Source organism: Euphorbia lathyris, chromosome 8 (genome assembly GCF_963576675.1).
Source record: "Euphorbia lathyris chromosome 8, ddEupLath1.1, whole genome shotgun sequence".
In the NCBI taxonomy this organism is placed as follows: domain Eukaryota; kingdom Viridiplantae; phylum Streptophyta; class Magnoliopsida; order Malpighiales; family Euphorbiaceae; genus Euphorbia; species Euphorbia lathyris.
In genome coordinates, this window is record NC_088917.1 from 61355572 (window position 1) to 61368656 (window position 13085).

General features: G+C 36.1%; 1 protein-coding gene across 2 annotated transcripts; it reads left to right on the forward strand.

Moving 5' to 3' along the window:
• The first annotated feature begins 3534 nt into the window (after window positions 1-3534).
• On the forward strand, window positions 3535-12016 carry LOC136202736 (E3 ubiquitin-protein ligase XBAT32). Of its 2 annotated transcripts, XM_065993555.1 has the most exons (11): window positions 3535-3625; window positions 3900-4767; window positions 4850-4909; window positions 5052-5123; window positions 5206-5381; window positions 5465-5625; window positions 6491-6549; window positions 6651-6697; window positions 9995-10135; window positions 10347-10438; window positions 11277-12016. In XM_065993555.1, the coding sequence occupies exons 2-11, from the start codon at window positions 4573-4575 to the stop codon at window positions 11807-11809; spliced, it is 1536 nt and encodes a 511-aa protein (XP_065849627.1). In that variant the 5' UTR covers window positions 3535-3625; window positions 3900-4572; the 3' UTR covers window positions 11810-12016. The 2 variants fall into 2 exon arrangements, with proteins under 2 accessions (XP_065849627.1, XP_065849628.1); XM_065993556.1 differs by lacking the exon at window positions 3535-3625 and having other exon boundaries at window positions 4629-4767; window positions 4854-4909.
• Window positions 12017-13085: the final 1069 nt, after the last annotated feature.

Genomic DNA, 13085 nt, shown 5'->3' on the forward strand with positions numbered 1-13085 from the left:
GGAATAATTTAACTCTTAACGTCTAAAATGATGCAATTTTACCTATAACACTGGCAGTTAAGAGCAATTTATCCATAACATTGACAAGTTGGGTCAATTTCAAATATTATTAGAAAACATAGATATTTTATTTCTTATTCTACACCAATTGCACATATCAGTAGTTTTAAAAAAGAGATTTCATATTTTTTTTTTAATTTATTAATAAAATTGAAAATTAATATTTATAAATTCGGTGAAATATTTGAATTTTTTTTTGTCCAACTTGTACAAATATTTTTTTTATTTTCTTAAAAAAAATTCATGTCTAATCATATGTTTGTGATCTGTTACTAACGACGATAAAATGGTACACATGTGAAGTGTAGATGACAATATTCATGACCAAGAAGGCAGTTTGATAAATTATTTCTCAAATTGACCCAACTTATCAATGTCAGTGGTGAAATTGATTTTGATTGCCAATATTAGTTGTATAATTGCACCATTTTAGACGTTAAAAGGTAAAATTGCTCCTAGCTATAAATGTTAGAGGTATTTTTGCACTTTATCCTATTATAAAATAAAAAATGTGTTACACAAATTAATAAAAATAATCTATATAAAAAATAAAAATTTTATTGAATGCAATAAAAAAATATTCTTCCGGTAATTATTTTGTAGAAATATAAATAATGTTAAAGAATAAACATATTTTGTAGAAATAAAAAAGATAATTTTGTCAATAATAAATAACTACAAACAGCTGTTTATGAAAAACTTCAAATATGAGCTTTTCGTGAAACGCTCCAAAATGCTGCAGATTTCAGAAAAAATGCCAAACGCTGCGGTTATATAAACCTAACCAAACGCTATTTTTCCTGCGGTTTGGAGTGAAACGCTAAACGCTCCTCCGAAAAGCTAAAACAAACACCCCCTTATTTTATAATAGGATAAGGTACAAAAATACCCCTAACATTTGTAGCTAGGAATAATTTCACCTTTAACGTCTATAATGGTGCAATTATACCCCTAATGTTGGCAGCCAAAAGCAATTTTATGGGCATTTTTTCACATTTTTTCTTTTTATAATTTCATCGTTGATTAATTTAAAACATGTCCATTTAGACATTTTAAATCCGAACAGCAATAGTTCAATATGATTTTACCAAACACTAGTAATTAAACAGCTAATAACAAACCGCTAACAGCAACAACTAACAGTTTACTGTAACTGCAAACAGCTAGCAGCAACCGCAAAAGCTATTAGCTAACAGCTGAACCAAACAGACCCTTAGTCCTAATGACAAACTTTTGGTTTTAATATATAGAATAAAACCTCGATAAATTAATGATCTCGATTAAATAATAATTTTCTCTTGCCTGACTTGGGTCAATAGGATGATAATAATTAAAAAAATAATTTTGAAGGCCCAATGAAAATATTAAAAAACTCAATAATAAAAAAATTACATATATAATTCATAAAATAAAGTATTTTCTAAACAATTTTTATTTCAAATTTTATGTTTCTTAAAATATGTATATATAGTCAATTGTTTCTTCTTTTCATACGAGCTGAACTTGATTTCATTTTTAATTTTTTGGAGAGTATGAACTATATCAAACACAGTCTTCTCATTTTGAAGCAAGTAATTCTTCAAATTCTCCACAACAAAAAAAAAACTTCTTGATTGTCATCATCTTCCACACCTGTTACTCCTTAAATAATTTCTTCGTCCTATATGATTCCATTAAAATTTCATTTTCAGAATCTGCTATACATTCATGACATTTCTTTTTCACTATGATTCCACTGTTGCAAACGCATAATGAGAAATGAATCACAATTATAGTTATATTATCTTTTTCATTTATAATAGGTAACAAATTAAGTTATTATTAATAAAGCAAACTGACTTTAATAATAACAATATTTTTTTGATGATAAGATGAAGATTAAAAAACCTAAGGAACAAAAAAAGAGAAGAGAAACTACTGCAAACGAACATGTCGTTCAGTAGTAACTCCACTCGCATCAGCTAATAATGTATCTTGGATGCCTGCAGGAGGCACACCACATTCGTGATAACCCAAAGCAAGAGTTCCCGTGAAATTTGCCATCAAGTTAGCCGCTCTATTTCCCTCACGCAATGTGTGAGAAAAACGGATATCCCAATCCTGATCCCAAAGAGAATAGCACTGCAAAAGAAGTCATGCATATGGATGCGACTCCTCCAAATCCCTTGCCATAAGTTGGACCACAACCTTTGAATCCAACTCAAAAATCACATGATCCAATCCCCGACTCCAAACGAGCTTCATCCTAAAGTAAATGAGTCAAAGTTCTATCAGAAAAGCCGTACAACATCCGAGATTAATCGCAAAACCTGCTTGCCACTGACCCAAACTGTCACGAAGGATACCACCTGCGGAAGCCATGCCTGGATTACCCTTACTCGCAGACGATACGCAGAAGACACAATAAAGGAGCCTGATGCAGTCACCGTCCAGTACCAACTATCCTTCCTAGGGTTATTCAGAAAAATAGCATGTGCCGCTAAAGAAGCCAGAGTACGGGTAGGAAGAAAAGGAATAAATAAATCCCACTTCCAGGTGCCATCGTCACTCTAAAAGTGAGAGAGCACCAAATTATCAAGAGCAGACGGGATTGGCTGGACAATATCAGCCACTAGGGGACGTTCCCCATTCCAAGTATCATGCCAAGAGTTGGTGTCCTTGCCATCATGAACCACTCGTCCCAGACCCATGCAAAGAACTTGAGCCCCTTTAACGATACTTCTCCAACAGTGGGAGCTATACGGTTTACAACGGAACAGACCCCATATTTGCCCCGAAGCACTTTAATCTAGGTTTCATCTGCATTAAGTATTAACCGCCAAGCCAATTTAGCTAGCATTGCAAGATTAAAGTCATGAACATGCCTGATCTCGAGACCTCCTGCAGATTTAGGAGAGCACACTTTTGACCAGTTTAAAAGATGGACCTTCCGAACTCCCGAAGAAGAATCCCATATGAAGCTTCGGTTCAAGGAGTCCAATTTGTTACAAATTGACAAAGGAAGAGCCATTGTTTGCATATTATAGCTAGGAATAGTGGCGGAGACAGGCTTGACCAAAGTAATGCGGGCATCATGGGAAAGATTCTGCGACTTCTACCCAAAGAATTGGTCCTGCACCCAATCAACCACACGCTGATAAGTGTTCTTAGACACCCGTTCATAAAGAAGAGGCATGCCTAAGTAAATCCCAATATATTATTAATTTATTACGTCATCCGGTCCGATCAATTCGAGTCATCCGATCCGACCAAATGACCCATAATCCAATTATAAATTCGGTTTGATATCCGTCCGGTTCTGATAACATGGATTCGTGGGTTTTAATGATGGCAAAAGTACGATAAATACTATGCACATCCGGAGAGAAGAAAACTTTAGATTTTATGAAACTCACCTCCTGAACTAAGCAATCACATTTGTGTATTATTATTATTATTATATATTTTTCCCTCCACTCGACAGCCAAAATGGATAACCAAAAGGTAAATTGAAGAAAAGAAAAAGGAAAAATGGAGAGGAACATGCCTTTCATGCACGCTCTCTCCTCCATTGTGTATTATTTCGGTGGGTTGAGGTTACAGTTTTTAAAGTCTCATTCTTTTCTCTTTTTGTATCTTCCTTTTTTTACGTTTTTTTAGTAATTTTTTTAACCTTTACAACATTACATTCCATAACTGTTTCCTCATTTGAACCCGTTATTAAGCTCTTTACACTTTTGTTTTCTTCCTTACACCTTATTTTTCGGCTTCTTTTATTACCCATTTTGTTATAATATCTTCATTGCGGGAAAGGGGGATTACCTGATCTAGGTTTTTTCTTACAACTTCTAATTTTTTAGGAATTTGGTAGTAGACATTTCGATCGTCATTCTGATTGGTAATTGGGTGCTGGAGAATTTTGATTCTACTGGGAATTTATTGAAGCCAGCAGTAAAGACTTGTGCTTGCTTGAGGAGGTTTGGTGATTTCATTTGCTTGGGATATTCAGGGATCGTCAATTTTTTAAGGGGAGAATTTGTTTGTTGTATTGATTTTAGTGAATAAGTAAATAGGATTGATTTGGATTTCATTCTTGGATGGTAATGTTTGTTGGGTTTCTTGAAGTTCACGAGATAATTAAGTAAAGTGTAAATGGTCTCATTCAGATTCTAATTTTTCTTTGTTTTAATTAGTGACTAGTTAATTAGAGAGACTTCCATTTGTTTTTTCTTTTGGATATCAAAAGGAGTCTCTGTTTATCTTAGGAATTGTCAAAGAAGTCAGTGAGATTCTGACCGTTGCAACCAATTCTTTCAAACTAGTTGAGCTTTGGGTAGTTGCTAGTTTGGTAGATTCCTGGAAGTTTTTCTGTGTCATGATAAGGTTTATCTCTTCTTTTTCATATTCCCTTGACATCCGTGTACTTTAGGGAAAAAAAGCTTGTACATGGTTTAAAGATTGTGGAAAAGAAGATTCCTTTCATCTAGATATCCTCTGTGGAGCAAGAAAGGCAATCTGTTTTTTCTATAAAGCATGAGATTTCTGAGTGTGATGGGTAATTCTTTCGGTTGTTCTGCTTCTGGGGAGCGGTTAGTTTCTGCTGCAAGAGATGGAGACCTTCAAGAAGCAAAGGCCTTGTTGGAATGCAATCCTAGGCTTGCAAGGTACTCAACATTTGGGGTTCGAAATTCGCCTTTACATTACTCTGCAGCCCAAGGTCACCATGAGGTAATTGAAGAGTTCCATTTCAGTTGGTAAATCAATGGTTTATAACAATTCCTTCTGACTGCAATTTTACTTGTTTTCTTAGATAGTTTCTCTCTTGATTGAGTCTGGAGTTGATATTAATCTGAGGAATTATCGCGGTCAGGTAATGTGGACTTAATTGTCTCATTGAGGTCTGGAGTATTATTTTATCTTTGAGTGGTTGCTATTCTAGCTTTTAGTTATTGACAATGTTCAAATAAGTTCATTATGCAATAGAATATTGAGCCTTTGATTTTGTTAATCAGACTGCTTTGATGCAAGCTTGTCAACATGGTCACTGGGAAGTTGTTTTGATTCTGATGCTTTTTAAAGCCAATGTAAGTGTTGTAGTTTCAATTTGCTCGTTTTAAACGAAACTGAAAAGAAGCTAGTACAAATTTGTGGAATTGTTGACTCCAGATTCACAGATCAGATTATCTTAATGGAGGTACTGCACTGCACTTGGCTGCTTTGAATGGTCATGCGCAATGCATGCGCCTTCTTCTTGCGGATTGCATACCTAGCATCCCTGATTGTTGGAATATATTGACAAAGAGATCAAACAACGACCACTCTGTCTCAGAATTTGACCAAAGGTACTTTGGACTTTAATTTCATTATCTTTCTTTTATCCTAATGTGGTTTCCTGATGTTTTCGGTACCATTTTTCTTGTGCTAGTGCCCTCCATGAGGTAATTAATAGACCTGCTGATGGAGGTATCACTGCTCTGCATATGGCAGCACTGAATGGGCATCTTGAAACTGTGCAATTGCTCCTGGATTTTGGAGCGTCTGTTCACGAGGTCACTGTGGAAGATGGAACTACAATTGATCTAATAGGTAGAACCCTTATCTTTGATATTTTGAATTGAAAATCATGTTCTATTACTTTTTTCGGTCAATCTACAGGATTTTAGTCACGGTTAAGGAGGTGCCATTGTGGTTCTTATTATTATTATTATTTTTTTTTATATTTGTTATTACTCTAAAGATGGCTTCATTTGTGGAATTTAGATAGAAATTAATAACTTCCAAAAACTAATGCTATGGCATTTCTCTTTTTCTTGGGAGCTTGAAAGTTTCAAAAGGATGTGATTTAGAAAATCCATATTTAATCATTATTGCTTCCTCATTGCATATGCAAGCAACCGACTTCAGACTTTTCGTGTATAATACCACAAAAATCTCATAAAAAACACTACAAAAATATTTAGGATATCCAGACGCTACTGCTTGTCATCTGTAGAACACAATGTCGCATGTGTTTGCATATTGTTTGTAAATTATTGCACTGTTATCATTTTAAACTCTGCCTTATGATAGAACAGGCTTTCCTTGATATTTGTGGCTAACACCTATCCAACACTAAAAAAACCTCCTTAAAGGGCGGCCCGGTGCACCACGCGTCCCCGCTAAGCGAGGGTCCGGGGAGGGGTCCCACCACAAGGGTGTATTGGGGGCCCTGCCGATTTATTTTGGCAAGAGGCCGCTCTTAAGACTCGAACCCGTGACCTCTCTGTCACACGACAACAATGTTTACCGTTGCGCCAAGGCTCGCCCTCACTAAAAAAACCTCCTTAATTTTGTTAAAAATGTGTGGAGGAAGTTAATTCATAAAGCTTACCATCTCGGGATTGAATTATTTGAAACTATACATATTTTACAAGAATAGAAAATTGAGCAGCTATCTGTTGCTACTTTTCAGGTGCTGGAAGCACAGCTCTGCATTATGCTGCATGTGGTGGTAATATGCAATGTTGCCAAGTATGTCTTCAATTAAATAGGGAAAACAGAAGAACTAAATTCAAACTTGCTGTTGTAACTATGCTGAAAGCTTTACAATCTCCATAACTGTCATGCTTCAGGTGTTGATTGCTAGTGGTGCCTGTCTGACTTCTGAAAATGCAAATGGGTAAGCTTCTTATATTTCTGCTATTAGTACATTTAAAAATGCATATTGATCATGTAGTAACTTGAATCAATCATCCTTTTACATCCTTTAGCAGTTAATTTCTGTTTGTTATTTAAACTGTGCTGTAGAAAAGCTAAATATGAAAATGTTTTTCATGCATCAACTAGTTTGTTAGCTTAACTATTTGTGCTGAAATTGCTAGGTACATTTTGGGGTTTTTAGAGTTGTTTTTGGAGAATTATTTGGACAAACAAATCTAAGGCATCTTTCGTTCATATTAGAGATTTGCGGGGAAAATTAATGTGGTGGTAGAAGATTAGATAATAATTTTAAATTATAGATTATTAAAGAGAGAAGCGTCATGAAGTTTATTGAATTATTACTGTGTTTCACTCTCATTCTTTGCTGCCATTCTCTCCATCCAAAGGATACTGAATATGCAAAAAACGTATTCACTTCATGAAATTGGAGTTGCTTCAACTTGAAATATTTGAAGATGCATGATATGCCATAATAAAGGGCGGCCCGGTGCACTACGCGTCCCCGCTAAGCGAGGGTCCGGGGAGGGGTCCCACCACAAGGGTGTACTGGGGGCAAGCCTTCCTTGCCAATTTTTTTTGGCAAGAGGCCGCTCCTAAGACTCGAACCCGTGACCTTCGGTCACACGACAACAACGTTTTTACCGTTGCGCCAAGGCTCGCCCTCATGATATGCCATAATATATTAAAAAATATGGATTTCGTTTGAACTGCTAGCAGCTTTTACTTTTTTTTAAGTTGTTTTTTATAAGTTAATCATTATTTATGAATAACTAATTTCCAGTGGGTAGTTAATTATGATAATCAATTACTCAGTGCACATCTTTTGCTTGATTTTCTAACTGATATCATAATACAAATGCAAGTAGTTTCTGAACCAATGGATTGACTTGCAGTAGATGGTATGGATGTTTCATTAGCTTAAAAATACTTGTTTTGAGGCAATAATCAATAGTTGTGATCTTGCTTGAAGCCATGCAAGATAATGTGCTACATTGATGCCCTGACCAGTTTTGCTAGAAAATACTTTAATTATACATGGAGTTCAATAGTATATGCATGCACCCATGCATATGATAGAGAATCGCGCAGCCAAACACAGAAATTGGGAGATGCTACATTTATTGAACAATCAAGAATTAGAAACAGCAGGAGGAAATGGAAAAGAAGAAAGAAACCAATCAACAGCCCAGAAAGATCTGCTTCTCAGGGAGAATTCCCCTTTCCAATCTAACAGCCGAGTCCTATTCCAACAGATACAATTGCTATCCCTGCTCTCTCCCTGACAACATTTTATAACAAATCTCACTCTTAACTCCCTAGTCATAACTACCTCCAGCTAAGAGCACACTCCCCACATGTTCCCCTTAATCCTAATCCTAACTTACCCTTATTCCCTCTATCATATTTTCTGTCTCACATGCGCACTTTAAGGATTTTTTTATCTGTGTAGATTATGTGTTTCCATTCTTTGGCACTTGCCTAATTTTAGTGTAGAATGTTGGCTCTTTGTTTTCCTAACATGTAATCATGTATTATGGAGAAAAGCTGAAATAAGGAGGGTGTGACAGATGATCGGTTCAATGATATGTAATATAATCCTTGACACCAAACGGCAATACTTACGCCTAATGGAAAATAGGGCAAGAAAGACTTAATGAATCTTGAATTGATTAGTTGGTGTCAGCTATTAATATGGAGTGGACCTTTAACTATCAGCTCGAGCTTTTAGTTCAATCGGTTCCATGACATGGTATCAGAGCCGGTGTGACCAAATGGTCCTGGGTTCGATTCCTGGCAGCCCCATTTTAATCAATGGCAGCACAGAGCACACTGTCCTATCAAGTTTGATTTGAACTTGCCAAGTATCTAGTTTGCCTTCTCCCACTCTGATAGAGAACAGCCAGGCTATTTGACAGGAATATTCTAAAAGGGGTGAGATGTATGGGATAGGGGCATTTCGGGTATAAGGCACTAGTTAGTATTGGTATTTAGGGTATGAGTCATTAGTATATAAAGAATAGCTAGAGGGAAGGAAGGTTAGTTTTTGCCATAACCTTTTGGGCTGCTTTTGCAGAGGGCTGTACTTAGTAGAGAGGGAGATTTCTCCTTTGGAGATGAGGGCATTAGCTCTATCCATTTTATCATTGTATATTTGTTTTCCTTCTATATATCTATAAATGGACATTCCTTTTTTATCTTGCCATCTTTGAATTTGAGTTTCTAACACACTCTCTCCACCTCATTTCCTTAGAAAAACATTTCTACTTCTGAAAGTCTAAAAAGGGGAAAATGTGGCTCACAGTTTTGATTAATAAATCAGATGAAAACTATTACAGAACTTTTCTTTCCTGTTTTCTTCTTTTTTTCATCTTTTGTTTATTCATTTATTCTATGCTAGTCGAAGCAGGATCAGGATGTTAGGATTTGAGATATGGTTCGGGAAAGACAGTTTTAGTTGACCAGGAAGGAACAAGATAGCTTAAAAAGTTAAGCACCAGGGGTCAAGTTAGTTCAAGTTAATGATATTTTACTTAGAGATATTACTTAGTGATATTTAGCTTCCTTGACTTTCTTTCTTGTAGGTTTTGATGTTACTTTGGTATGCACTGTGATTTATCTTTTCACTTAATTAGAGGGTGCCATGTAAGTTTTTAACTGTCATTTTTTGTGATATTGACTACTCTTTGGTAAGACTCTTTTACTTAAGTACTCATAACCAACGTATCTCCTCAAAATTGAGTGACTTTGATTTCATGGTTATAGAGATGATTTCACCAGTAAATCAGAATGATACTACTTATGCTACACATTTAGGCCTCCATTTGCCAAAATAAAACGAGAAATCACATTAAACTTGAAATATAATTAGCTTTTGTACAGATGTTTGGCATCATTTTTTTGGGGGAATTATCTTTACCCCAAACCATCTTGACTATTGGGCATGAAGACCCATACATGGTTATCATTGAGACTGTTCAACTATATTTTAACCTGTTCGGTAAAAAAGGGCGGCCCGGTCGCACTACGCATCCCCGCTGAGCGAGGGTCCGGGGAGGGGTCCCACCACAAGGGTGTACTGGGGGCAAGCCTTCCCCTGCCAATTTATTTGGCAAGAGGCCGCTCCTAAGACTCGAACCCGTGACCTCTTGGTCACACGACAACAACGTTTACCTGTTCGGTATTTATATTATTTTCAGGCTTGTTATTTTTATCAATTGAAGGCTGATTATTATCTTCATACATTTTTCCCTTGTAGATGGACGCCTTTGATGGTTGCTCGCTCATGGCATAGAAATGAACTGGAGGAAATACTTAGCGCACAGCCAGAAAGGCAGCCACGAATAGGTCCTTCACCATATCTATCTCTGCCCCTTGAGAGCATTGTTAAAATTGCCAGGTGAGTATGTTTGGTCATATAGCACTGGCTACTAATTTACTGCTTCGATCTATTTTATGGTATGATTAAGTTTAAATACTATAATCTACTAGAGAGATAATGAAGAAATCCCAGAGATGCAGAGTTTTGTTTTCATGCGTTTTAAGCTTTTGTTTGAATGTGTGTGCGGCGTATCAAGCTTACTTTGGTCATATATCTAACTGATTTCCAGGGAATGTGGGTGGAGAGATGAGGGTTTGCCACTCACCTGCCAGGATACCTGTGTTGTTTGTTTGGAAAGGACCTGTACTGTTGCTGCTGAAGGTAAAGATAATCTTTAGTTTAAATAATGTCATCAAACTGCATTAGAGGTTTTGTATGCCAAAAGAAAAAGGTTATTTCAACATATATATTGCAATGATGAAGATCTTCTATGTGGGATGTTTCTAACGGTTAGGACCTTTCGATTTTATTTGGATAAAAATACCCAATGAGAAAATGACACATCAGCAATTTCTCATTGACCGGGTTTATTTAGAACCGGAGCATTCTATCATTTTTATAGAGCTGACAAGCTTCGACAAGTAGTCCTCATATCACATTCTTAGACAAATTTCTCACCCAAAACAGGCACCACTGGCCAAATTCCACCATAAACCTTGACTGATAGCACCTTCACTCGCCTGTGTAACATTTTCCAGAAAACATTATATTAGAAAGGGTAAATAATTTATTAATCTTTGAGTTTCTGCATATTATACTAGTCAGTCCTATTTTAAAAAATATATATTATTGAGTCCCTAACTTTTTCAAAATCAACTACTTAGTCCCTCCTCCATTCAGAATTCTGTGAGTCAAAAGTTAAATTTTATACAAAATGACAAGTTTATCGAACATTATTAAACATCAAAATAACTTTTGAACCACATGTCCCTCTTTACCCTAACGATACTTTAGTGCCTTCGTTCTCTATAAGATTAACATTAAATCTTTTACCTTCTTACCCAAACAAAAAAAAAATTGAGTATTGCTTAATCCAAGCATTTCTCAAATGCTTACATGTTAAGGTTATATCGAATTTTTGTGTGAATACATTTTTTAGGGTCAGAAGTTTCTTTTTAATTTTTTTGATGTAAGACTGAAATGACGTGGATTAATGCAGGATGTGGTCATGAATTCTGCACATGGTGTCCATTATATCTCTGTTCTACATTTTCCAGTTCGACAGCTGCTCAAGGTCCCCCCGGTTCCATTACCTGTCCCCTGTGCCGGCATGGTATAGTTTCTTTTGTGAAGCTTCCAGGTACACGGCCGATGGCAAAGGCAATTGCGCGAACAAGTTTGTCTCTATCATTGTGCACGTGCTCAGGTGAGGAGCCGGAACCCACTTCCATCAAGACTCCACTTTGCAAGCCCGAAATTGGATGCACAAGAATTGCCCCGCTCTCGTCTTCTTTCCGCTCTTTAAGTTGCCAGAAGTTTCCATCAATGAAGTTCAATGGTAGAGGTTGCATGAGATCTTCGGACACGAGTCCTTCTTTAGTTCCTTGTAGTATTGACAGGAACCTACGTGAACATTTGGTCAGATGTTCAAGATCAAGACTGGGACGATCAACTTCTAGTAATGACACTGAGAGGCGAAGATCTTGGTTATCTGCAATCAACCATTATACTACTTTAGGAACTGGTAGCTGATATTCTTTGGTTTTTTGACCTTTCTCTGCTATAATTATTTCCAATTTCCTTTTTTTTTTTTGGGTCTATAATTCATGCTTGTAATGTTGGTTGGTTGTATAGGTGAAAAGGTAGCTGCAACATCCTGTAAAATAAATATGGGAATTACTGTTCCTTCTATTTTACGAAACACTCAGTTGTCAGCAAAACATGCTGCATTAATGTTGAATCTGTCGTTATAACTCAAGTTTTATTGAATTATTTACTTGTAAATTCTTTGTTGTGGTAGAATTTGGTTGAGTTCAATATCATTATAACCAGTTTTTTGGTTCATGTATTGAATTCTCAGAAACACCCTCACATTCTTCATTACTAGCCTGCCCTTCCAAACCGGCTCAACGTCGGTTTGATGGTGCAATTCTAGGCCATTGGCTTTTGGCCATTAGGGCTCCTTTACTTTCTCCTCCACATCATTTGGTGAACAACTAAAACTCTTTGTTGTCCGTCCTTGACCGCGCTATCTACTGTTTTGTATCTGATTAGTTACTTTGTCACCCTCCTTCCAGTCTGTTTCCTCCAAATCTATTGACCTTTCCCGCAATGTTCTCTAGACTTCTTTGGCCAACAGCTTCAGCACCAGTATTATGCAGTTACTTATTAAGTTTTGCTTCTGTTTTGTATTTTCCTATTGTTTTTCAACTGATTTCAAGTCCATCGGATCCTTCCGGTGAATTACCTCGACATTGTCAATTCCTCAATCGTTGTGTTGGAACTCGGAGTTGTGGATTGATCGTGCGTCATGGACATTGGTTGAATGATAATGATGCTTTTCATATCGTCTCTTTACAATATATGATTGCACCTTTTGTAGTTTGCTTCCCATTTGTTTCATTCAACTTGATCATACCATGCCTTTCTGTGCACTTTCTTTGGTATTTGGAACTCCACACACTTCTTTTGCTTTTGCTGTTAGGGAACTTCATCACCTAAGAACATGTCTGGTAAAATCAGCAGTTTTATAACCTCGTTTTTGTATCACTCAAAGTGTGTGCTTCCCTTCACGAATATGTGCCAGATTTTATTTAATTTCAATTCAGTTGAGCATTCAGTTTCAGCATTCAGTAATTTATCATTATTTATTATAATTATAATTATTTATATATAATTTATTATTATTATTATTATTTATCTATAATTTATCATTATTTATTATTATTATTATTATTATTTATCTATAATTTATCATTATCTATAAATTAGATAAAAGTCAAAAAATGGTAGTTTATGACCGAGAAGA